A 23,034-nucleotide genomic window follows, 5' to 3' on the forward strand; every position below is an offset into this window, starting at 1 on the left:
ATAGTTTTTCAATACAAAATTGCGTAGTAAATAATATATAACGTCTTTTTACCAGAATGTCTCCAAAAGTTGAAAATCTTTAGATATCCCACATATCCCAGTAAAACTACTTGCTATGTGCACAGAGCAAGTAATATAGTAGCTATGTGCTTGTAACCAGCGTTGTGAAGTAATGAGAGAAAAATATTATATATTAATATAAAATAAATGACTTTTAAAAAATAATCTGTCGCTCTGTGTGTACATTTTTTTTTCAAATCTTGAAATATCTGTAATTAATATGTAATTACTTACTCTGTGGACATATCCGTCAGATAGTGTCAATGTCAACTCACAACTGCCAATAGGGTGAATTTGGAAATTACATTAATAGACGAATGTACCTACATATTTTAGCGAAATATCGAATAAATAAATTAGATTATATGTCTTTAAAATTGCCTGTGTCATTTTCTATTTAGTTCCTAAAAAATGATATCGGCTTTATGTGATGCAATTGAATAAATATCTGCTTAATAAGGACAAGCTGAACATCAATTCTGTACATGTTTAATACCTACATGTACATCATTTTGTCTTAATTTTGTTCTATTAAAATGAATACAAAATTAGTTATTTTAATTTTTTGTGTAGGTAAGTAAATTCAGGGCGTTTTTCATTATGTATTTAAAATCAATACGTATAGAAAAGAAAATTACTGAAAGATGCATTAATGTTTCAGCTTTTAATGGAGTGGTATCTTCAAAAGTATTAGAATTAAGTGATAAATTTATTGATATAAGCAAAGATGGCATGTGGTTTGTTAAATTCTATGCACCATGGTGTGCATATTGCAGTAGGCTGGAGCCTGTTTGGGCACATGTGGCCCAGGGTTTGTATAATTCTCCGATTAAAGTGGCCAAAGTAGATTGTACACGATTTCCTGCTGTTGCTAGTCACTTTCAAGTCAGGGCATATCCCACAATCATGTTGTAAGTAAACAATTGTTTGCGTCAATTTTATATACATCATTTTTTGAATTTAGATTTTATATAAATAATTTTTATTTATCTTTTTATTCAAGTATAAAGGGATCATCTATGCATACATACAATGGTGAAAGAATCAAAGATGACATGTTAAATTATGCATTGAGAATGGCACAACCTCCAGTACAAAAGATTTCTTATGCAGATAGCATAGGAAACTTAAAAGATATGCATGATATATTCTTTGGCTACATTGGCGAACATCAGGGTACTTTGTGGGTAAGTGAAACTGTGTTCTGTTTAGACTAAATAATGTGGATAGTTCTATGTTAAAAATACAATTTTATATTTCAGGAGATTTTTAAAGTTCAAGCAGTGAAATATCAGCCCCATAATTGGTTTTATTCAATGTCATATGAGGTGGTAAAAAAAGATCTCAAACCTCCAAACGCTACAAGTATTTTTGTTTATAAGGAGGATGATGTTTATTATTTTGAAAGTAAGTACCATCTCCGTAAGGATTTTATATTGTTTAAAAAAAACTTTAAAGAGTAATCTTTAAATTTTATGTTTAAGCATCACCACAGCTGATTGAAGACAAGGAAGTTTTAAATTCCACATTGGATAAATGGGTTCACTCTGAGAGATTTGGTTTCTTCCCTAAAATAACACGGTCTAATTTCAATGAATTGTTGGACATTGAAAAATACCTTGTTATAACTGTTGTTTCTGAAAATAAACTAAATGAAATAACGCAAACTGAAAAAGATTTTAAAGACATGGTAGAAGGAATTATAAGGTAATTTCGTTGTTTGTTTTTTGTATTGTTATTTATTTTTAACTTAAGGAGTTGTTCACACAGACCAGTGCTTATAAATAGGGAGAACTACAGTTATATATTTTTTTATTTTAGGAAAAGGAAGCATGAACTTCATCCCAAATTCCAATTTGGATGGATGGGTAACCCTGAACTGGCCAATTCAATTGTTATGTATGATTTGACAGTACCACATATAATTGTATTAAACTCGACAACCCATCATCACCATTTACCTGATGATGATCCAGTTTTAATGACACCAGAAGCTGTGTCAATGTTCCTTGACGAAATACACAATCAAGTTGCACCTGTAAGTTTTTAATCCTAATTCACTTATTAAATTATTCTTGCAACATTTTCACTATCATAAATGCACCTTATTATTAAAGTATAATTAATTATTCAACTAGATTTTTACAGTGCCTTTTTTAAATAAATAAATCTTGATTTTTTTTAAATAATCTTTATTTATTTATTTAAAAAAAAATTATTTAAAAATTTTTAGTGTCTGAATTAATAATAATCAAATCTAATTTTGTATAGAAATATGGAGGAAAGAGTTTCCTTGTGCGTCTATACCGAGGATTTTATGAAGCTAGAGCCACTGTGTCAAGTATGTGGAGGGGAAACCCAATACTGACTGCACTTGTGTTTGGGCTACCTCTTGGATTCCTATCATTGCTCTGCTATTCAATATGTTGTGCTGATATACTGGATGCTGATGAAGAAGAAAGTCCAGGTATAAATATAGTAAAATATTGTAACAATCTGTCCATTTTAGTTCTCATGGTACAACATAAATTTTTGTTGTTTTATACAACTTAGTTTCCTTACATGAAAATAAAAATTATCTTTTATATTATTTTTTTTTTGTTTCAGAATCACATGAGAAGAAGGATTAGAATACAGATCTAAGACTAAATCGTAAAATTATAATAATGCTAGTAAAATTTAAAACCAATTTTAAACAATTTTTTTTACTCTGTAATCTTTTTTGATCATCAATAAAATTAAGTCAGTAGGCACACCAAAAATATTTTTTTTTTACAACAAATTGGTTTATATATTTGGCTATGACAATTAATGATAAGTGCACCCTGGTCTGCAAATCATGTGGACTTTATTAGAAAGAGCTAGGTGGATGACCATGTGCTATTGGAAAATTAATCTAAGCACAGAGGCCATATTACCATATAATATGGAAAACTCCACCACATGCGCAATTTTGTGAGCATGGTTGGATAACCTTGAATATTATGTAAAATCCAGGGTCAGTACATATTAGACATATAATCTAATATGTCTAATATGTACTGACCCTGGACTATGACTAGTTAATCTAAACTAGTCATACGGTTTGGGTAAATTTGATATTTGTTATTCAATTATTCAATTATTATGTTATCATATAACGGAATGAATTAATTAACACAGAAAAGGGCAATAGAGATACTTCATAATATGCTACTTGTTATTGTCTGACGTTAGTATAAATTATATTGGCATCAGCTGTGTAACATGATATATTTATACAGGCATTTAGTTGCAGTTATTTTCTTGCAATATCATCTGATAATGGTATTAATATTTTAATAAATGAATTGTTTATCGTCAAATTACCTACATATTCTGTTTCTAGTATATGGAATTTTTTTGGATATACTATACTTATTTTTATTTTATTTTAAATAATGTACCTACTGCATGGTAGGTATATTAATCTATAGATGCAGTAAATTATTGTCATTGATTCCTTTCGGCCAAATAAACAGTAATAGATGAATTGTCCGTATTTAAGCAAAAAGGAACCACCCAGCAAACACGCACTTCTGAGATATCAAAGGATTTACAAAAACATTTGCAGCTCTGTTAGATGAAGTAAAATTAATATTTATTTTATTTAAATTCATTGATAAATTACTTATTTAAGTATGTGTATATAAATTTGCTCTGAATACTCTTAAACTTTCTAGATAATTAAGAAAATGTGCATGTGGTTCCTTTTAACATTTATCAATTGATAGGTTTTCTCTTATACAAAAAAGAACCACAACCCAGGGATTTAATGATATAATTGAAACTATGTATTTATAATATCGTAATAAAGCTTTAATTTAAAAGATATATAAAATAATACATATAGAGGATGTTTATTCGACGTTATCATCAAATTGGATTTCGAAATCCACCGTGTCTAGTTCATCTATGTGGTCTTCTATTGCATTATCACTAATAAGATTGTTATAAAAACTCTGTGCCTATTGTGGAATGAGATGTAATATGGCCTGAATATCGCTTGAAGGTGAAGAAAGCTTCTCAAGAGGTATAAGGTTCTTCGTTATCTTCTGTAATAAAAAGAAAAAAGCTTTTAATTAAAACAATAAAGCCGCGTGGCTTTTATACGTAGATATATGACGACAGCAAAATATTATTAGTTCTTATAAAGCCGTGTCCCTACTAGACGACTAAGTATGTCGTATGGTACATGCGCCATGTACAAAAAACTGGCTAGGTGCGAGTCGGACACGCGCAACGAAGAGTTCCGTACCATTATCTATAAAAACGGCAAAAAAATCACGGTTTATTGTAGGGAACCTCTTAAATATTTATTTTATTCTGTTTTTTTAGTATTTGTTGTTACAGCGGCATCAGAAATACATCATCTATGAAAGTTTCGATTGTCTAACTATCACAGTTCATGAGACAGAGGGACAGACAGACAGACGGACAGCGGAGTCTTAGTAATAGGGTCTCGTTTTACCTTTTGGGTATGGAACCCTAAAAATCACACGCAACAGTGACCAAACCTAGCAAAAAATTAATTAATAAACTTGTTAAAATTTTCAATTTCGCGGGCTATGGCCTTGTTCCGGTCAAAACAGTGGCAGCGCGACTTTTAAAATCAAACAAATAATTATATGCGCTGAATGTACTGTACTGAATCTGAATCTAAAGGAACGTATTTTAACAAAATAGTAGGTAGGTACCTAGGTACCTAGGTACCTAGGTGTTTTAAAAACAACTGTCGATGATCTAGATCATCGACAGTTGTTTTTAAAACAGGGTTTAGTAGTTTCATCTCACAATGACAGATGAATCGTAACAAAATGACTCTTTCGACTCGCCTTCGTGAACAACAACAGTGTCGTTAAAATACGTAAATCCACACAGGATTCCTCTTGTACTTACTAATTAATGAACTATCTTTTTAAAATCACTCCACAATCGGGAATGAATCAAAAGTGGATAAAACGTACATACCTGCATCTCATAGATTCAATAAGTACTTAAATGCATTAAATAAAACAACTTACCCGTTGTATCTTCATTATTATCTTCGGTGTTCGTCTCCAATGTTTTTCTTACCAATTGCTTCCTTATTATTTATTACTAAACATTTTCACATTTAATTTTAAAGGTAGGTAATTAACAAAAACAATAGAACTTCGCGGAGAAAAAAAACGGCCGTCACATATTCGAAATACTTCGCTGAATGTCACCTATAATGACAGATGTTCGACGTTTTACTTTAAAAATTGGAGTTTTGCACTTTGAGCTATAAGACGTAATGAAATACGTTGTTTAAAGATGAGAAGCATTCTGCATTGTGCACAAGTCAAGGCATTTGGTTCCGTATAGCGATGATGGGTTTCAGGTTGTTTTACAATATTTATTTATGCATGATAGAACCGAATGCTTGTGGTTTTATTTTTCAATAAAAATTACAATAAAATTATGAATTTAATTTACGCATAACCATACCACAGAAACCTGGTTCCATTTTGTGTATTAAAAATTATTGTTATTAATAGAAATATGTGTAATGTATAATGGTACCAAGTATGTGCGGATCTGTTTTGTATAAAATGACATGATAGTAATATCGTTTATTTGTTTGAACAAAGCAGTCCCGTGGTGCTGTGGTTCGGTTTTGCTTCATATGTATTATTCGTTGTTGCTGGTGGTTCCTTTCTGCTTTTAGTATTCCTTGTTTCCAAGGTAAAAATCATGTGGTTCTTGTTTGTATAAGAATTTAGACCACTTTTAAATGAGTATTCTTCAAAAAACGTAAAAAAGCAAATTTGTCGAGTGGTTCCATTTTGCATAAATACGGACAATTAGGTAATAAATTTAAGATAAATAAATATGAAATATATTAGTGAAATAGGTTTAATTACCCACAAATACACCTTGCGTATTATTTTATTGTTTAAACCATATTTCCTACATGTGTTAGGTATGTATCTTATAAAGTATAATATGTACATAACAATTAACATGTCATTACTTTGGCCAAATTAACTCCACTATAAGTAAATTTAGATCAGCTAGATTACAAAGACTATGTTTTATAATATTTTATATTATACTTACATACATGATACAATACATTATGCTAAAGGCACAGAAATTATTGTCTCTCTACTAAATCTACACTTAAATAATTAGTCATACTATCGAATATTTAATATTTCTGTGCCTTACTGAATGAATAACTGTATGTGTACTTGTTTTTTCTTAACAAAAAGCTATGTTATTTTTAAGGGTGGTCATATAGGTAAATTATTGAATGGGTATGTATGTTGTTACAAATTTTAATCTAGTCTTGTGAGTGTTTTGGGATGTTTTAAGATTTAAATAAAAATTGTACTTAAATACTGACGTTTTATTTTTATTAATTTTGTCCTAGATTCATTTATCCTGTTATCACAGTGTAAAACATGCTGAGTGCTGTAAAGTTGTTTGTAACTCCACATTACGATTTACTCATTTCTCTTATGTATAAAAACTGCTCAATCTGTTTTACATTACTTTTTAATTTATTATACCATTGGTAATAAGAGGTTTCTCTACTTATTTCGTGATTATCATTAGAACTTTGTCTATTATATAAATATGATGTCTTATTATAATCAATGGAAGACTTAACATTTAAATTATCTTTAATTTCTTTCTCACCAATATGTAACTGAAGATCTTCATGATGTCTTGGAGCAGACATGAATGTATGATCTGAAGTTATTTGAGAGTTGGTACTAATTGTATTTGCTTGATTTTTTAATGACTTTAATTTATTTTCAGTTTTCACCTTTTCGTTAGTATGGGGTGTTTCTTTTTTTGTCAGTTCATTTTGATTCATTCTATTATTTTTCTTTTTATATTCGATTTTGGATGTAGGTTTTTGGAATGATTTGGGAAGTTGTGAAATAAATTCATTGGAATCTATATAATTTTCTGTTTTGGATATTATGTTATTATTATTAGATAGGACTCCTTCATCTCTTTCTGATTTGATATTGATAGAATTACTATTCTCATCAATCATTTTATGAACTAAATTTCCTTTCCAGGCATTATTAATGTTCTTATGATGCAAACTTCTACAAGATTCACCATTACTTTTGATTCCATTGGTTTCATTTGTAGTATATTTTGTTTCAAATTTTTCTTTAAGACTCCTTATGATATTTATATAGTTGCTACAGACAATATTATCAAAATTAATTTGTTGGTATACTATAGTCTGTTCCTTATTGATATCATCACTAATATTTTGATAGCTTTGTAGTAAATCTGAGAAAGATTCAATTTTGTCACCGTCATCAACTATCTGTTTATAAGAGTGGCACAAATCTTCAAAGCTTTCTATTTTATCTGATTCTTTTCCATGACCTATTATGAATTTCCATAAATTTTCAAAATCATAGTTTTCTTCAAGATTAGTACCAACATTATGAAATTGGTCACTTATTTTCATGTCAAGATTTTTGTTTTTACAATGGTCAAAATGTTCACCAGTCCAAAAGTTTTCTAAATGAAGGGAATGAATTATTGGTTCAAGCATAGCATGAAAGTTTTTTCTCTCCAATCCTTCACTTACTATGGAAATAGCCATGCCAATAGACCCATACCGTCCTGATCTTCCAATTCTATGTAAATATGTCTCATAGCTATCAGGGGGTTCAAAATTTATAACTAAATCAACATTTTTTGCATCTATACCTCTAGAAACTAAATCAGTTGATATTAAAATTCTACATTTATATTCCTGTAATGTTTTGAGAGCATCCAACCTTACAGTTTGATCTTGTTTGCCATACACTAGTTCAGAAGGCCATTTGGCTTTAGTTAACATTTTATGGAGTTGGGATACTCTGGCTTGGTATTTGCAAAATATTACACATTGTTTAAATTGTGTTTCAGTTAGAATTTTCGTAAGTTCTGTAAATCTTATCTCTGTTTGTCTAACACTGTTGCTATTACTTGCAACATAAGTAACTTTATGGCTAACACCAAGTAAAACGTTGCTACTATTTGGACAGACATGTTGTGCATCTTGTACCAATTCATTTATGACATTCATAACATTTTCAGGATAAGTTGCACTACTCATTATGACTTGTTTTTGTTTTGGTAAAGCAGAATATATGTATTTAATATCGGCTTGGAAGCTTGGCTCCATTAATTTATCAGCTTCATCTAATATAAAGAGACGAATAGCACTTGTTTGTATATGCTTGTCCTGAATTAAATATTTCAAGCGCCCAGGGGTTCCAACCAGTATATGAACATTTTGTTTCATTTTGTCCACATCTTCCAGATATGGTAGTCCTCCTATAACAACTTCAACAGCAAGACCTGTAAAAGTAATAATAGAAGTTAAATTTTGCTTATGCTTTGCTTATTTTAATAAACAGTAAGTAATGTTTATAATTGATGATGTTACCTGCACATTTTGATCCTATCTGTTTAAGAACATCACTTATCTGTACAGCTATTTCCCTTGTTGGAGTTAATATTATAACCTGTAAACCTTTGTTTAAATTAAGTTTTTCTAATGCAATAGTTGAGAAAACAACGGTTTTACCAGTTCCTGATTTGGCTTCCAGCAACAAATCTTGAAACAAATAGAGTTACACACATTACTTTATTGTTATATTTTATACATAATATAAAACAATACATGAACGATATATAATAGAACATACCGAAACCTAACTTTCCCAACGGAATACCTAAAAGTTGTATTGGAGAAGGTTTTATAAATCCAGATGCTTGTAATCCGGTTAATATATTCGGAGATAACATCATGGTATCGAATGTTGTATCTTGACATATTTGAATATCCTCAGTTCTCTGTACTTCAACTATATTATGAGCTAATACCATTATTAAAATTTATGTTCGGAATTTGGAATGTGTAAGCAGGTCCTTCTAAATTATATTTCAATTTGACTGGTTTACAAGGTTATAATACAAAATAAAATATGTATTTTACGTTTATCACTTATTAAAAATTGCGTGTGTTAAGACGAAATTCAATTGATTGGGTATAAGTATTATTTTTTAATAATTTGGAACGAAATAAATATTAAAATGTGAAAATTTTATAAACAATTTGAATTTCGCACTTGACAATGACTTATGCAAGACTTATGACAATCATAGACTATAATATATTTGTCTACGAATCATGATAAAAAGATTATAAACTGCAAGTTGATCTTTTTTTCGAAAAAAAACGTATGTACAGTCTGTTGTATCCGGAACATTCGGCCTGTTGTTCAATACGGAATTAACAGTGATATTCAAGAAGCTTATATCTAATACACTGGAGTATGGAGATTTCAGTATGAACATTTATCTTGTAACAAGAAAATATGACATTGAATGACGCCTGTATGTTTTTTTATCTCTTTCTGTGGGGGTGACCAAGTTAGGTGTGAAAGGGATAAAAAAACATACAGGCGTCATTCAATGTCTTAATTTCTTGTTACAAGTTATATGTTCATACTGAAATCTCCAGTGTATTATATAAGCTTCTTGGTCATATTGTATGATAACGTCATTTGAAAATGGTTATAATTTTTCTCTATTCATACTAATGGTGATGTGCACCCAAGAAGCTTATATCTTATACACTGGAGATTTCGGTATGAACATTTGACGTGTAACAAGAAAATTGTTGTGTTTTATCACTTTCACACCTAACTTGGTATTGCCACTGTTAATACGAAGTTTTCCCAAGGCTACTATGTATGCCGTAATATTCTGTGCAAAAGGTTAGTTTTTGTACATGAGTTTGTTGATAAATTGCCAACAACGTCATTCAGAAGCATTGTTGGATGAGACAATTATTATTTATGCTAAATAAAATAAGTATCTGGACCAATTATTAAAAAGCGATACTCCCTGATTATGGGTAGTTACCATAATAAAATTGTAGCAACTCTCACTTTGACAATATGGCATAAGTGTCAAAAAAATTGCGTCGCTTCGAATATTTAAGTTAATATTGTTGCGTATTTAATAAATATTTTCCGAATATAAATAATGTATTGCATTGTGAAAAATTGCAGAAGTGTTTGGACACCAAATTCTGGCATAGACTTTCACAGGCAAGTGTATATTTACGTTATTTACAATATTCCTCAATACTCCTGCATTTACCTGTTTAGAATCATTTCAATGGCAAAAATTGTAAAATTTTGCATCATTTTAGAAAGCAGTCATGTTAAATTTGTTATTTTCCTAATACTTTATCATTTTTCAACAAGTTTTCAATAAACAAAATTAACAAGTAAGGTAACCATGATGACGAGTTTTTATGGATAGTGAAGAGAATATATTGTAATAACAATATTATGATGAAATTTAGAACACCATTTTCAAGATTTTTACTAGTAATGAAACAACACTCGACATCGGTATTGCACTCACATGTAGTTATAAGATTGTTCGTTTTTACATTGAAATTTATACTTTTTTAACTTACCTCATATTTTTTGTTTTAGGTATTTCAGCTTTCCAAAAAGTAAAATAAAAAGAAATATATGTGCCCATCAAGGGTAAAATTACTGAGGATTACGACCCAGAACCCAGGCGTTTATTATAAACAGTTTTTCTTCGATGATTTTGGCTTGAAATTGACCCGTCGAAGCAACGCGTTTAAAAAGAAGATCTGAGTAGCTTACAATTTGGTAAACAGCATCTGATGCAAAACACAACTTTCCTCTAATTACAAAGGATGTTAATGCTATATATCGGTTCATATCCAGGCTTTGTAGCCAAGAGTTATTTAAAACTATCATTCTATACCAATTAAAATTGTATGTACCTATAAAGTATGGCCAGTAATATTATAATATAATTAATACTGTTAAAAATATATGTCGTTATTATTTATAGACCATGATTTTTAGTTTTTTCTATTTCGAAAAATCCTGAATATACAAACCAGTGTGGTCACCCACAGAAAGAGACAAAAAACAACACTGACGTCATTCAAGGTTATATTTTCTTGTGACAAGTCAATGGTCATAGTGCAATCTCCAGTGTATTAGATATAAGCTTCTTGTGTGCACCATAACTCAAACAATAATTTATTAAATTAACTCACGTCTCACACAGCAAACTTCTAGACATAAAAGTTTAGTTACATCTTATAATTAACTAGCTGCGCCCCGTGGTTTCACTCGCATTGCTCTACTGACCACCACAGCTAGTTTCCTCTTTCTACGACCACTGACCACAGCTGACCACTTCTCACTCCTTGAGTGTTGGTTTTAGCGCGTGACGATATACTTAAAGCCTACACATAAAGCCTTCCTCGATAAATGGGCTCCTGAGATTAGCGTGTTCAAACAAACAAACAAATTTTTCAGCTTTAAAATATTCAGTATAGATTTTTACAGTCTTCTTTTTACAGATTTTTTTACAATATTTTTTTACCTTTGTGCTATATTTAAAATTTAGAAGTTTTCAGTTCTGTGTTCAGTCTACAGTCTACACTCACTTTATTTTATAGTCTGTGCACATTCTTATTTCTAAACGGATTTTTGAGAAATGGCGAAATAGGGCTCTTGAAATATCTATTTTGCGTTCGATAAAATAACTATTTTAAAACAAATGCAATGTTAATAACTATCTTTTATCTTACAAACTGTATTCCATTTATAGATATTATTGTACTATAGTGACATTAATCAATTAAATATCAATATTTATTTCAGTGTTAAGATTTCTCTATGAATAGTTTCGAAAATATATATTTATCCACGTAAGTATTTATATTTATGAAAGTGAACTATTCTTAAATAACCAAACAATGGCCTTTAAAATCATTTCTTAATTTCAGTAGGGTATTGTTATTCAATTGTATAAATTAATTCATAAATCATTGTTATTGAATTATTGTAAACATAGTTATGTATGGTCATAGTTTAAGGTTTTTTAAAAAGCAGATTAAAATTATTATATCGTGGTTTAACCAAGTTTTGATATTTATTAATTTGAATATCATGATTACAGAGATAAGAAATATGAATAACTGCGGAGGAATTGTTGGGGGAGGAGCTGGTACATATGATGCAAAAATTGCTGGATTGTACGACTTATTGGACACTCTAGGTTCTGGACACTTTGCAGTAGTGAAATTAGCCCGCCACGTATTTACGGGCGAAAAAGTTGCTGTGAAAGTGATAGACAAAAGTAAATTGGATGATGTTTCTAAATCACATTTATTTCAAGAGGTAATAAAGACAATGAGAATTATTATTTACAATTTTTTTTAATTGACTATTACTCACTTTTAAAATGATTCTTGTTACATGTATGTATGTTATGTTTGTTGTTTTTACTTGTTAATCTTTATAGGTCCGCTGTATGAAGTTAGTTCAGCATCCAAATGTTGTAAGACTCTATGAAGTAATTGACACTCAAACAAAGCTGTATTTGATATTAGAATTAGGTGATGGTGGTGATTTATATGACTACATAATGAGACATGAATCTGGTCTATCAGAATCTCTAGCTCGGGATTATTTTCGACAAATAGTAAGAGCCATCTCATATTGCCACAGGTACTATTTTTAATATACCAAGTATAATTTGTGTTCTCCTTTTTCATATGTTACTGATAAATATTTTTTTCAGGTTACATGTTGTGCATCGGGATTTAAAGCCTGAAAATGTAGTCTTTTTTGAAAAATTAGGTGTAGTGAAATTGACTGATTTTGGTTTTAGTAATAAGTTTTGTCCTGGACAAAAATTAGAAACATCTTGTGGGTCTCTAGCTTATTCTGCCCCAGAAATTTTATTAGGTGATTCATATGATGCTCCAGCTGTAGACGTCTGGTCTCTTGGTGTTATACTTTACATGTTAGTTTGTGGTCGAGCACCATTTCAAGAAGTCAATGACAGTGAAACATTAACAATGATAATGGACTGTAAATATACTATCCCACCGCACATTTCAAATTCTTGTAAAAGGTGAGTACATACTCTTTATCTGTGGAATTTTTACTGTTTAGGTACTTATTAATACCTTTTCTTACACAGATTGATCGGAAGAATGTTAGTAAGAGAGCCTGAAAAGCGTGCTACTTTATCAGAAATTGCTGCAGATCCTTGGGTTACAGCTGGGGAGGGGGTGACTGTAGAAGACTTTGATACACCTTTAGTGACTAAACAAGATCTCACAGAAGAAGATCGACAGACCATCATTCAAATTATGGTAGATGGTGACATTGCTTCTAAAGAAAGAATTTTGGAGGAATTAGAAAAAAGTGAATACAACCATATTACAGCAACTTATTATTTATTGGCTGAAAGACAACTCAGATCCAAGAGGTAATGGTGGTGTAGATTTGCTAAAATCAATTCCTTGAAATTTTTATATTCATAATTTACATTGTGTTATTTTATACAAGATAATTATATATTATAATATTACAATTAAATTTTTAGGGTAGAAAAGACATCTCTTTTCTGTTTCTACTCAATGTGCTATAAGTATTTTAAAGTTGTATTTCATTCTGTTTGCTTTGATTCTGAGTGAACATTTTTATCATACTGCAATTTTAAACCCCATTCAGTCATATAAATAATAATACAAACCAGTTATAATTTAACAATTAGTGAAGCATTATGAGTACTGACACCTAAATATATCACTTAAATAATATTGGATAAGGCTGAAAATTTTCCAAAATTATAACCATATTCATATTCCCTAGAGTTACAAGTCAAGGAGAGCACTAGCTTGTTATTTAGAACATTTTTTGGACTCTTTATTATTATATGTTTTTGTTTAAATAGACAAGAGGGTCGTGCTCATTTACGGCGGCCGGAAGCGCTGGGCGTGTCTCGTGGGCGCGGCCTGTTGGCGCCGCCGCAGTTGCCCGCAGCGCCATGCACTCCGCAGGACGTACCGCCGGTATAGTATTAACAGTTATTTATATGTTATAGTAGTCAACCGTTGCGTTCAAGAGTACCCAATTAAATAAAAAAGTTACCTAAAGTTATAAGTGAATAAAATTATAAATGTCACTACAAACTATTAAAATTTTATTGTAGGAACAATGTACATAATTTTATTTTAATTATGTGTTATTTTATTATCACGGCTTTGTAATAAATATGCGTTCTGTTTGCATTGCTGTGTCTAATTTGCTACTTCTGAATTGATTTAACATATTATTATAACTTAAACTTACTTTTTTTTGAAGTGAAAAGAATAACTCAAGATATGTGAGTCTTGGATATACTTATCCTCTACCTACATTAAATAGTAATAATATAATAATAATAATATAGCCTTTTATTCCTAAACATAGGGTTACAAGAGGTCCCTAAGTTCGGTGTGCCTTTTGGCATAGGCCTCCTCCAATTCTTTCCAATGTAACCTGTCCCTTGCTACTCTCATCCAAAATGGTCCTGCAGTCTGTTTCAAGTCATCTTCCCATCTTCTAACTTGGCGACCCCTGCTTCTTTTGCCGTCTCTTGGTAGCCAGAGGGTGACTTGCTTGCTCCATTTATTAATAGGATGGCGTAGCAAATGACCTGTCCATCTCCATTTTTGGGTGTCTATCCGGGTAAGTATGTCTGTGAGCTTTGTTCTTTTCCTTATGTCTGCGTTCCTGACTCTGTCTTTAATTTTCAGCCCTAGCATGCTTCGTTCCATGGCACGTTGACATTTTATAAGCTTCTCTCTGTGGTAGTGTGTTGTCGACCAGGTTTCGCAGCCATAAGAGAGAACTGGGAGAATACAAGTGTCGAACGTTTTCTTTTTTATACGATTGTCCAGCACCCTACTTTTCATTATTTCCTTCAACGACCAGTATTTCCTCCATCCTTGAGCTATTCGTCTGTTAATTTCTTTTGTCATGACATCTGAAGGGGAAATTATCTGTCCTAAGTAAATATATTCTTTGACATATTCGATCTTTTTGCCATCTACCATAACATCTAGTTCCCTAGAGTTTGACATCAATTTTGTTTTACTGGCATTGATTTCCAGGCCAACTTCTCTGCTTGCATCTGCAAGGCTCTGCATCATTAGTTGTATTGCTGCAGGATCTTCTTCTATAAGCACCAGATCGTCGGCGAATCTTAGGTGATTTAGGTGAGCTCCATTAATGTTCACACCTAAGTGGTCCCAGTTAAGCTGTCTGAAGATGTGCTCGAGTACAGCGTTAAATAACGTAGGAGAGAGAGGGTCGCCTTGGCGCACGCCCTTTTCAACAGGAAATGGCTCTCCTGTTGATTCCAGTTTAATGCAGGCTTTGCTAGATGCGTACAAACTGTTAAGCAATTCTATATAACTACTCTGGACGCCTTGTTGTTCAAGGCTCCGCCAAATGTAGTGGTGCCTGAGGCTGTCGAACGCCTTTGAGTAGTCTATAAATGCCAAGTATAATTGTTTGTTATATTCGTTATACTTTTGTATCAGCTGCTTTAGTGTGTGTATGTGATCCAATGTGCTGAAGTTCCCCCTAAATCCCGCCTGCTCCACAGGTTGGCTCTCGTTCAGCGTTGGTGATATCCTTTCCAGGATGACTTTAGCAAACACCTTATATATACTGGAAATAAGAGAGATTGGCCTGTAATTCTCAATCTCATCTCTAGGGCCTTTTTTATGTATTAGAATTATGTGAGACTTGGTCCATTCTTCCGGGATTTGCCTTGTTTGTAGTATTTCATTAAAAAGTTTTGCCAGCGCAGGACTAATTTCCTCTAAAGTTCCCTTGAGCAATTCGTTAGGTATCCTGTCCGGCCCTGGGGCTTTCTCGAGTTTTTGGGAATTTATTGCCTTGGTTACCTCTGAGGCGAGTATTTCGGGTACTTCGTCAACTCTATATCCGTTTGTCTCTTTTACTTCTGGTATTGGATCTATCCCTGGAACGTATTTATCAGTATACAGTCGGCGGTAATAGTCCGAAGCTAATTTCTGTATTGAGAGTCGATTAGTTAAATAAGATTCGCGTTGCTTTAGTTTCGGTATCCATTCTTTGCCGTGTTCACTTAGTTGTTTCATAGCCTTTTTTGCTCCTCCTGTTCTTTTTATATTTTCTTCCAAGACTCTATTTCTTTGTTTCTTGCGGTCATTCCTCATATTTTCCTTTATTTCCTTGCTAAGATTCGAAATTTTTTTACGTCTATCCTTGTCCCCTTTGTTTGATATTAGTGCTCTTCTTTCGTCTAACAGTTCCATTGTTTCTTTGCTTAAATAACTTTCCTTGCTCCTTCGCCTGCTGGTTAGCATCTCTTTCAGTTTGTTTTGCAATCTCTTGTATTTAATCCCAGTTTCTGCGTCAGAGGTAATGATTTCATTGAATGATTCTGTTTCTGTTGTGCGGGGATTGCTAGGATGACTGAGTTCAGATATTTGGAGCGGCTTATTATTAGCGAGGTTTTTCCTGGATCTTTTGGGTTGGTTTGAACTTAGGCAGCTCCTAACCATACGATGGTCTGTGTTGAAGTTAAGGTTTTTGACTATGTTGGTATCTGAGAACGCATTTGCTTTGTTTGTTAAAATGAAGTCAATTTCAGTTCTGAATTTTGCACCTGGAGAGCACCACGTCCATTTGCTTTTAGGTTTTTTGAGGTAGCGTGAGTTCATTAGAAAAAGGTTGTTTTCCATCATGAATTCTACTAGTTTCTGTCCATTTTGGCTTCTTTTTCCATGACCATACCTCCCGATTACAAATTCTTCTCCAATTTGCCTTTCACCAACCTGCGCGTTAAAGTCGCCCATGATAATTATATTGTTGTTGTAGTGCGGCTTTATTGCTTCTGCTAAACAGTCATAGAAGTGGTCTATGTCTGATTTCCCCGAATGTTCTGTTGGGGCATATATTTGAAAAATGGCCCAGTTCTTCCTGTAACCCGGAAATTTTAAATGCACTGCCGCAATCCTGTCTGAAACTCCTTCGAATCCCAAAATGTTCTTCTTCACTGTAGACTTTATAAGGAAACCTACGCCTTTTTGGCCGGTGTGTTCTCCTTTATGAAACAATATATAGTCATCCTTTTCTTCTATCCCTTCTCCTGGCCTTCTCATCTCGCTGATGCCCAGTATGTCCCATTTTATATTAGAGATGGCTATTTCCAGTTCTTTCAGGCTCTCTTCTGTTCTTAGTGTCCGAGTATTCAGTGTACAGACATGTATATGTTTAGTTGTCTTTGGATTATAATGTCTTGATTTGTATGGAGGGTGTTTGTCATCTTCCCCCACGGTGACAAGCCGGCTTGGGGTGCAATTTATTTTTGTTATGTTGGATGGTGTGGTTGTTGTGGTTATTTGGATCCGGTTGTCGTATATTAGTTTTTTGAGATATTTGAAAATGAGGCTGATCTCCCGCGCTCTACATAGTTCAGTATATTTGGTCTGATAATTTCTTTTGTTGCAGTTTTAGAGGTGGAGTTGTTCGAGGTGGTTAATGTACTTTCCATATCGCCTGCATTGACTTTTTTTTGTAGTGGTGTTTTCGGTGATCTTGAAGTCTCTCTTTTCCTCTTTTCTCTGTTGCTTTCATGTGTTTTCTTTATAATCAGCTTATCATACTTTATAAACGCTATATTCCCTTTTTTCTTTTCCTCTTCGACTTGTTGCTGCAGTTGTTTACGTTTTTCTAATATTTCTTTTGGAAAGTCCTCTTTAATATTTATTCCTACTGGCAGGCTGGGTCTATTTCGTAGAATCACATGTTTTTTCCAGGTAGTTGTGAGCGAGACTACAACAGGGCGATTTTTATTGAGCGCTTTTTTACCGATTCTGTAGATATTATTAATTTCAAAGACTTCAAAGTGTACTCCCATTTCTATTATAATGTCTTTTATGTAGTCTACTAGCTCTGTCTCTGTTGATGTTTTTCCTTCCTCGATACCAAAAAATACAAGATTATTTTTGCGTTTATCCTTGTCGACGGATTTGAGTTTTAACTCTAACTCGTTAATTTTATTTTTAAGTTGGGCGTTTTCTTCGGTGATCGTTTTAAGCCTTTCATCAAGAGCTGACATAACATTTTGTGTTACCGAAGTTGTTATAATTTTTGTTTGATGGTCCAATTTTTCGTCTAGTTTTGCGAGTAAAATTTCCATACTTTTATCCATTATTTGTCTTATGGTAACACTTTTGTTGTGGCAACACTTGTTTTACTATGGCGACACTTGTTTTACTGTGGCCACACTTGTTTTGATATGGCAACGTTAGTTTTGCTTTTGCTTATGTTGGTACTGTAGATTCCACTCTATAGTCTATAGACAATTTGTATAGAATGACACTTGTCACTTGACACAATTTGAGGTTAGAATGTTTACAATTGCGAATGATTCTTCTTGCAATATAATATTTTTTTCCTTAACTTTTCACTGAACACGTATTTTGATCAATGTTATAGTCAATTGTACGTAAGACACACTTTATTGGCACTTTTTGCACTGTTTATTTATAATTTATCGCAGAGCTCTGTGACGTGCGTGTAAACAGATCGACAACCGGAAACGGACATTAAATAGTAATTGTAACCATTTGTAGTATCCCAATTCAAAAAATTAAAATTGACTTGTAACTTATTTATTCAGGCAAGTTTAAGGCCATATTGTTCAATTAGTTCAAGTGCAAGATTTAGTTGACAATGCTTTAAACGAAAAAATTTAATAACTTATATCGTTTATGCTTAGCGCTCCCGCAAGTGCAGCATAGTGCGCGAGGAGGAGGACGACGAGGAGGGGTCGGTGTCGAGCGCGGCGCGGGCGCAGGACTCGCGCCGGGGCTCCCGCTCCGAGGGGCGCTTGCACCTCGCACGACCTGCGCAACTCGCTGATAATCTTACTAAGGTAACTGAAATATAACTTGATCTGCTCTGAAGGTAGAAGAACTTGTTTCTTTAGTTAATTGAATGATAGTCATTCTGTTTTTAATTTTAACTTCTATAAGGATAGTGCAAAGTCTTTGTACGTGAAGATAGTTTTGAAATTTAAGCTGCGACATCTGAAAGTAGTATTACCACGGGTACTTTAAGTATCCAATGGAAAATATTCTATAAAAAATCTTAAAATAAAATGTATATCTATTTAATTAAACTTGTTATTTTAGTCAACATTTTAATAATTTTAACACTAGTATCTTTTGGTTCATAATCAAGATAATTTAATTTTAGGTGAACCTGGACGACAGCGTCAAAACCGCAAGATTGAGTATAGCGCAAGCGGACGTAGCGCTAACAGTGGCGACGAGCACGCGCGCCCCGCCCGCGCCGCCGCCCGCGCGCAGGCAACGCCTCGAGTGCCGCCGCCGGCGACCTAGAGCCGGCTCTTGTTCATCCTCCGATCTCTCTGATGACGACTCGGAGAAGAAAAAGCGGGCTCCTGAACATGTAGAGCCGCCGATAGAGCGACCGAGACGCGACTCGCACGATGACTCTAGTGACAGTCAGGAGAGAGGCGCTGGCGCGCGTGGGAGTAGACCTGCGTCGCGGCCGCCGGCTAATGCTGCGCCTACTGGTGAGTTTCAAAAAATTAAATTAAATAATTTTCTGATTTATTTCATTATCAAATCATCATTAGCTCATTTTTATTCCCACTATTTAGCTCAAATGTCGATATTCTATGCCAAGAACAAATTGACCAATTGTACTATTAGTTGTCATTGTTGTATTTGTGCAATGTTTTGAGTTAGGTACACAAGTTAGAAATCAAAATGCCTATTACGCTAAAAATAATGTTTAATCGATGTACTGTGATTCTACACAACTTCATTACAAATGTCAGGTATTTTTTGCATAAATGTTTTTACATGTACAGGTGGCGGCGGTACAACGGACTCTGGTGGGGGCGGCGGCGGGGGTGGCGGTGGCGGTGCGGGGGACGCGCGGGGCGCGGGTGGCGGGGCGGGGTCGGGCGGGCGCCGTCGCCGCGCCGCGCGCAACGAGAGCCGCCTGCGGGAGTCGCGGAGCCTTAACCGGATCGCTGAGGTACACTTTATGCATTGAATACATTATATTATAGTATGTCCTATGTTGTTTTCTTGTTATTAATATATATACTCCTATATTTTGGTATACTAAAATGTATTGAATAGTTGTTTTGAGCGTTTTGAACGTAAAATGTAAAACGAATACATGTAAAATGTAAATGTTAAAAAGTGTGGGAATGAGAGAGTTATATGTATTTTAACTGAAGTTTGTTATATTCCATGCTTTTGTTGTATTTGACAAAAAACACCATGACAAAATATTTATGAGTAAAGAGAAAAATTGCCATCAGTTAAATAAATAGCCTCAATCTCTTCTATTCAGCTTCAAAAAAATATAACATATACAGGTGGAAGAAGCGACAGCGGCGCGGTGGGGCGGCGCCGGTTTCGTAGCGCTGTGCGGGCGGCCCTTCCTGCGGCTGCTGGCGGCCGCGCGCCCCGCGCCCTCCGCGCGCCGCCTCCACGGCCTCTGCTAATGACCACAGACTACACACCACAAACCACAGACCACAGACGTACTCGCCTCTATCGTCTATCCTCTATGCCCCGCGCGACGGACACGATACCCCCGACGCACTTCCACAGATGAAATCACGCCTTATAACGTTTCAGCACAGTTTTAAAATATTGTCTATGGACTCTTCTCGCCGGTCTTGCCTGCACGCGTTATTAATATGTGGTTTAGTAATCTATTCATACACACCGGCACGATATAAAAGAATAGTATTGTTCAAGAGTATCTACCTGAGGTAAGTAGAAGTGGTGGAGTACCAATTGTCAGTAGAGATGATGGTACATTTCTACCCTTATTAAGAAAGAGTACTTTGCTATTATTGCTTTGCTTTTTGTAACTTGCAATTTGTAATGCATTTTTTGTACCCTGGAAGTAATAGAGAAATGTATAACACAATATCAAAAACTATGTATAACACAATATCAAAAACTCAGATCGTATCTTTTTAGTTTATTTTTATTGAGAGAAAAATATTTACAAATATGTTTTAAATTTAACAGTTTTTGTCCTTTGCACATAAAAGTTTGCACACTGTCTTTGATCATGACTACACATACAAATTTGTGACAAATACGTTAAAGTTTTATTGTTATAATTAAATCAAAAAAAGTGAAAAGTAAATATTAAGGAAAATAATTAACAAAGGCTTAAATTAAAATATACGTAAATACAAAAGTCCTTTGAAATTTTCCATATTTTCTAGTACTTAGTCTTCGAAATGTAGACATATGAGATTCGTAAAAATTTTCAAAACAAGGAAATTTTAATATTGTGCGTGTGTTTATAAGAAAAACAAAAAGTAGATCATATAAAAATATGACGTTATTGATGTAGAAGATATTATAATTATTTGAATATATTGATGTTTCGCGATGCCCCATCGACGATGCAATAAAAGCTTCGTGCGCAATAAATTTTACTAATTAGCGAGTGTATGTGCATGTCTGCGATACAAATACAAATTGGTTATCGTGATATAGTAATCCTAAACATAATGTTCCTACGATTGTGTCTCCTTTCCGATTTACTTGTTTTTTGCCAAAATCCTGTCTTACTATAGAAGAGTAGAGGCCATTGGATTCAACCTTTTTTGCCATCGAATTTCTACACATTAAAAAGAATTTTAGAAACATTTAAATAAAAGCTTACGAATTACATATTAACTTTGGAGAATATTTTCATTTTAAAGGCGACATTTGCATTTTGATCTGGGGGCACGGTAGTGCCCCCGCCAAGACGAGCAAAGCGAACAAGCGAAGCGCACGGGCACTACCTACCTTTTCTCGAAGCGCTTCGACGTTTTTTTGAACCCTCATAACTTGGGTTTGGATTATGCTAGACCAACAAAATTTTCGGGATATATTGCCAATAGCGGACTTATTGAAAATATTAAGTTTTAATTACATTAGCTTTTATACTTCAGATTTTATTTATATCTAAAAAACGCTAATTTCGTCACTGACTCACTGATGATCATCAAAATTCTTAAGGTATTTCCTAATGTCCTAGAAAGCTGAAATTTTGTATGTAAGCTAGTATTAGCAAACAAACAACAAAAAAATTATAAAACTTGTAACTTTCATCCCCCAACCCCTTAAACTAGGGAATGGGAGTTTGTATGAGACCTGTAATTTTAAATTAAATTTTGATGACGCTAGAGGTCTAATCTAATAATCTAAAACTTGGTTCCCCTAGATATATATATGCATAGGTACTCCTTGTTAAAAAAAAAATTAATCGACATATAAAATTTTGTTACAAACAACTTACAAAAAGAAATGAAATCCCACCAAAAACATTTTCATGTAAAATGTTGCCAAGACGAGCCCATATGACTCGCACTGTGAAAAAGTTATCAGATCTCATGTAGAGCCAAGCTTCTAACACTACACGTCCTAACTCTACAAGGCCTAACTTCACAAACTCTACACCTTAGTCAAAATATGTGGCTTGGCCGTTCGTTACTACAAGAACTATTGTATAAAACAAAAGTAATGAACAGTGAATTAATTAATTTTTCACCTTACGCCGATGTGAATGTAGCGAAATGGCCAAGCCACATATTTTGACTGAGGTGTAGAGTTTGTGAAGTTAGGCCTTGTAGAGTTAGGGCGTGTAGTGTTAGAAGCTTGGCTCTACATGAGATCTGATAACTTTTTCACAGTGCGAGTCATATGGGCTCGTCTTGGCAACATTTTACATGAAAATGTTTTTGGTGGGATATAATATATCAAATACTTTGAACGATTCGAATATATATTAGATTTGTTCAACAGGGCTTTAGAAAGGTTTGGTTGATAAATAAAAAAAAAATCTGTTGGTATCATTGAGCTATTCTTACTACGTATGGTGGAGACACCACGAAGAAAATCTGTGCGCCAAGCGCGGCCGCGCGCGGGGCGGCTAGTGAGTCAAATGACGCAAAATGGCGCCAAAAATTTTGCTAAAACCAAGTTTTAAAAATGATTATCTA

General features: G+C 33.5%; 3 protein-coding genes across 3 annotated transcripts; 2 read left to right on the forward strand and 1 right to left on the reverse strand.

The window, feature by feature from the left end:
* The first annotated feature begins 378 nt into the window (after nucleotides 1-378).
* On the forward strand, nucleotides 379-3,073 carry LOC123694528 (protein disulfide-isomerase TMX3-like). The gene is made up of 8 exons (XM_045639988.1): nucleotides 379-633; nucleotides 722-971; nucleotides 1,064-1,247; nucleotides 1,323-1,467; nucleotides 1,545-1,767; nucleotides 1,882-2,098; nucleotides 2,332-2,527; nucleotides 2,668-3,073. The coding sequence occupies exons 1-8, from the start codon at nucleotides 597-599 to the stop codon at nucleotides 2,688-2,690; spliced, it is 1,275 nt and encodes a 424-aa protein (XP_045495944.1). The 5' UTR covers nucleotides 379-596; the 3' UTR covers nucleotides 2,691-3,073.
* A 3,366-nt stretch (nucleotides 3,074-6,439) lies between these two features.
* Nucleotides 6,440-9,214, reverse strand: LOC123694425 (probable ATP-dependent RNA helicase DDX20). Its single transcript, XM_045639859.1, has 3 exons — nucleotides 8,778-9,214; nucleotides 8,516-8,686; nucleotides 6,440-8,427 (listed from the first exon to the last, which is right to left on the reverse strand). Exons 1-3 carry the CDS (start codon nucleotides 8,956-8,958, stop codon nucleotides 6,545-6,547), a joined length of 2,235 nt encoding a protein of 744 aa, XP_045495815.1. The 5' UTR covers nucleotides 8,959-9,214; the 3' UTR covers nucleotides 6,440-6,544.
* A 2,414-nt stretch (nucleotides 9,215-11,628) lies between these two features.
* LOC123694178 (SNF-related serine/threonine-protein kinase-like) lies at nucleotides 11,629-21,763 on the forward strand. The gene is made up of 10 exons (XM_045639523.1): nucleotides 11,629-11,848; nucleotides 12,100-12,320; nucleotides 12,445-12,650; nucleotides 12,724-13,059; nucleotides 13,129-13,419; nucleotides 13,888-14,005; nucleotides 18,754-18,909; nucleotides 19,233-19,575; nucleotides 19,876-20,045; nucleotides 20,395-21,763. The coding sequence occupies exons 2-10, from the start codon at nucleotides 12,111-12,113 to the stop codon at nucleotides 20,521-20,523; spliced, it is 1,959 nt and encodes a 652-aa protein (XP_045495479.1). The 5' UTR covers nucleotides 11,629-11,848; nucleotides 12,100-12,110; the 3' UTR covers nucleotides 20,524-21,763.
* The last annotated feature ends 1,271 nt before the right edge of the window (nucleotides 21,764-23,034 follow it).

The sequence above is a fragment of the Colias croceus genome, chromosome 9, assembly GCF_905220415.1.
Source record: "Colias croceus chromosome 9, ilColCroc2.1".
Taxonomy (NCBI): domain Eukaryota; kingdom Metazoa; phylum Arthropoda; class Insecta; order Lepidoptera; family Pieridae; genus Colias; species Colias croceus.

Excerpts from the sequence above, each read along its gene's own strand:
- LOC123694528 (XM_045639988.1), top strand. The coding sequence starts at position 597 with ATGAATACAAAATTAGTTATTTTAATTTTTTGTGTAG. Across the intron at positions 972-1,063 it reads GCATATCCCACAATCATGTT|TATAAAGGGATCATCTATGC; the intron begins GTAAGTAAACAA and ends TTTTTATTCAAG. Across the intron at positions 1,468-1,544 it reads TGATGTTTATTATTTTGAAA|CATCACCACAGCTGATTGAA; the intron begins GTAAGTACCATC and ends TTTATGTTTAAG.
- LOC123694425 (XM_045639859.1), bottom strand. The coding sequence starts at position 8,958 with ATGGTATTAGCTCATAATATAGTTGAAGTACAGAGAACTGAGGATATT. Across the intron at positions 8,687-8,777 it reads GTTGGGAAAGTTAGGTTTCG|ATTTGTTGCTGGAAGCCAAA; the intron begins GTATGTTCTATT and ends ATTTGTTTCAAG. Across the intron at positions 8,428-8,515 it reads GATAGGATCAAAATGTGCAG|GTCTTGCTGTTGAAGTTGTT; the intron begins GTAACATCATCA and ends TTACTTTTACAG.
- LOC123694178 (XM_045639523.1), top strand. The coding sequence starts at position 12,111 with ATGAATAACTGCGGAGGAATTGTTGGGGGAGGAGCTGGTACATATGAT. Across the intron at positions 13,060-13,128 it reads ATTTCAAATTCTTGTAAAAG|ATTGATCGGAAGAATGTTAG; the intron begins GTGAGTACATAC and ends TTTCTTACACAG. Across the intron at positions 19,576-19,875 it reads GGCTAATGCTGCGCCTACTG|GTGGCGGCGGTACAACGGAC; the intron begins GTGAGTTTCAAA and ends TTACATGTACAG.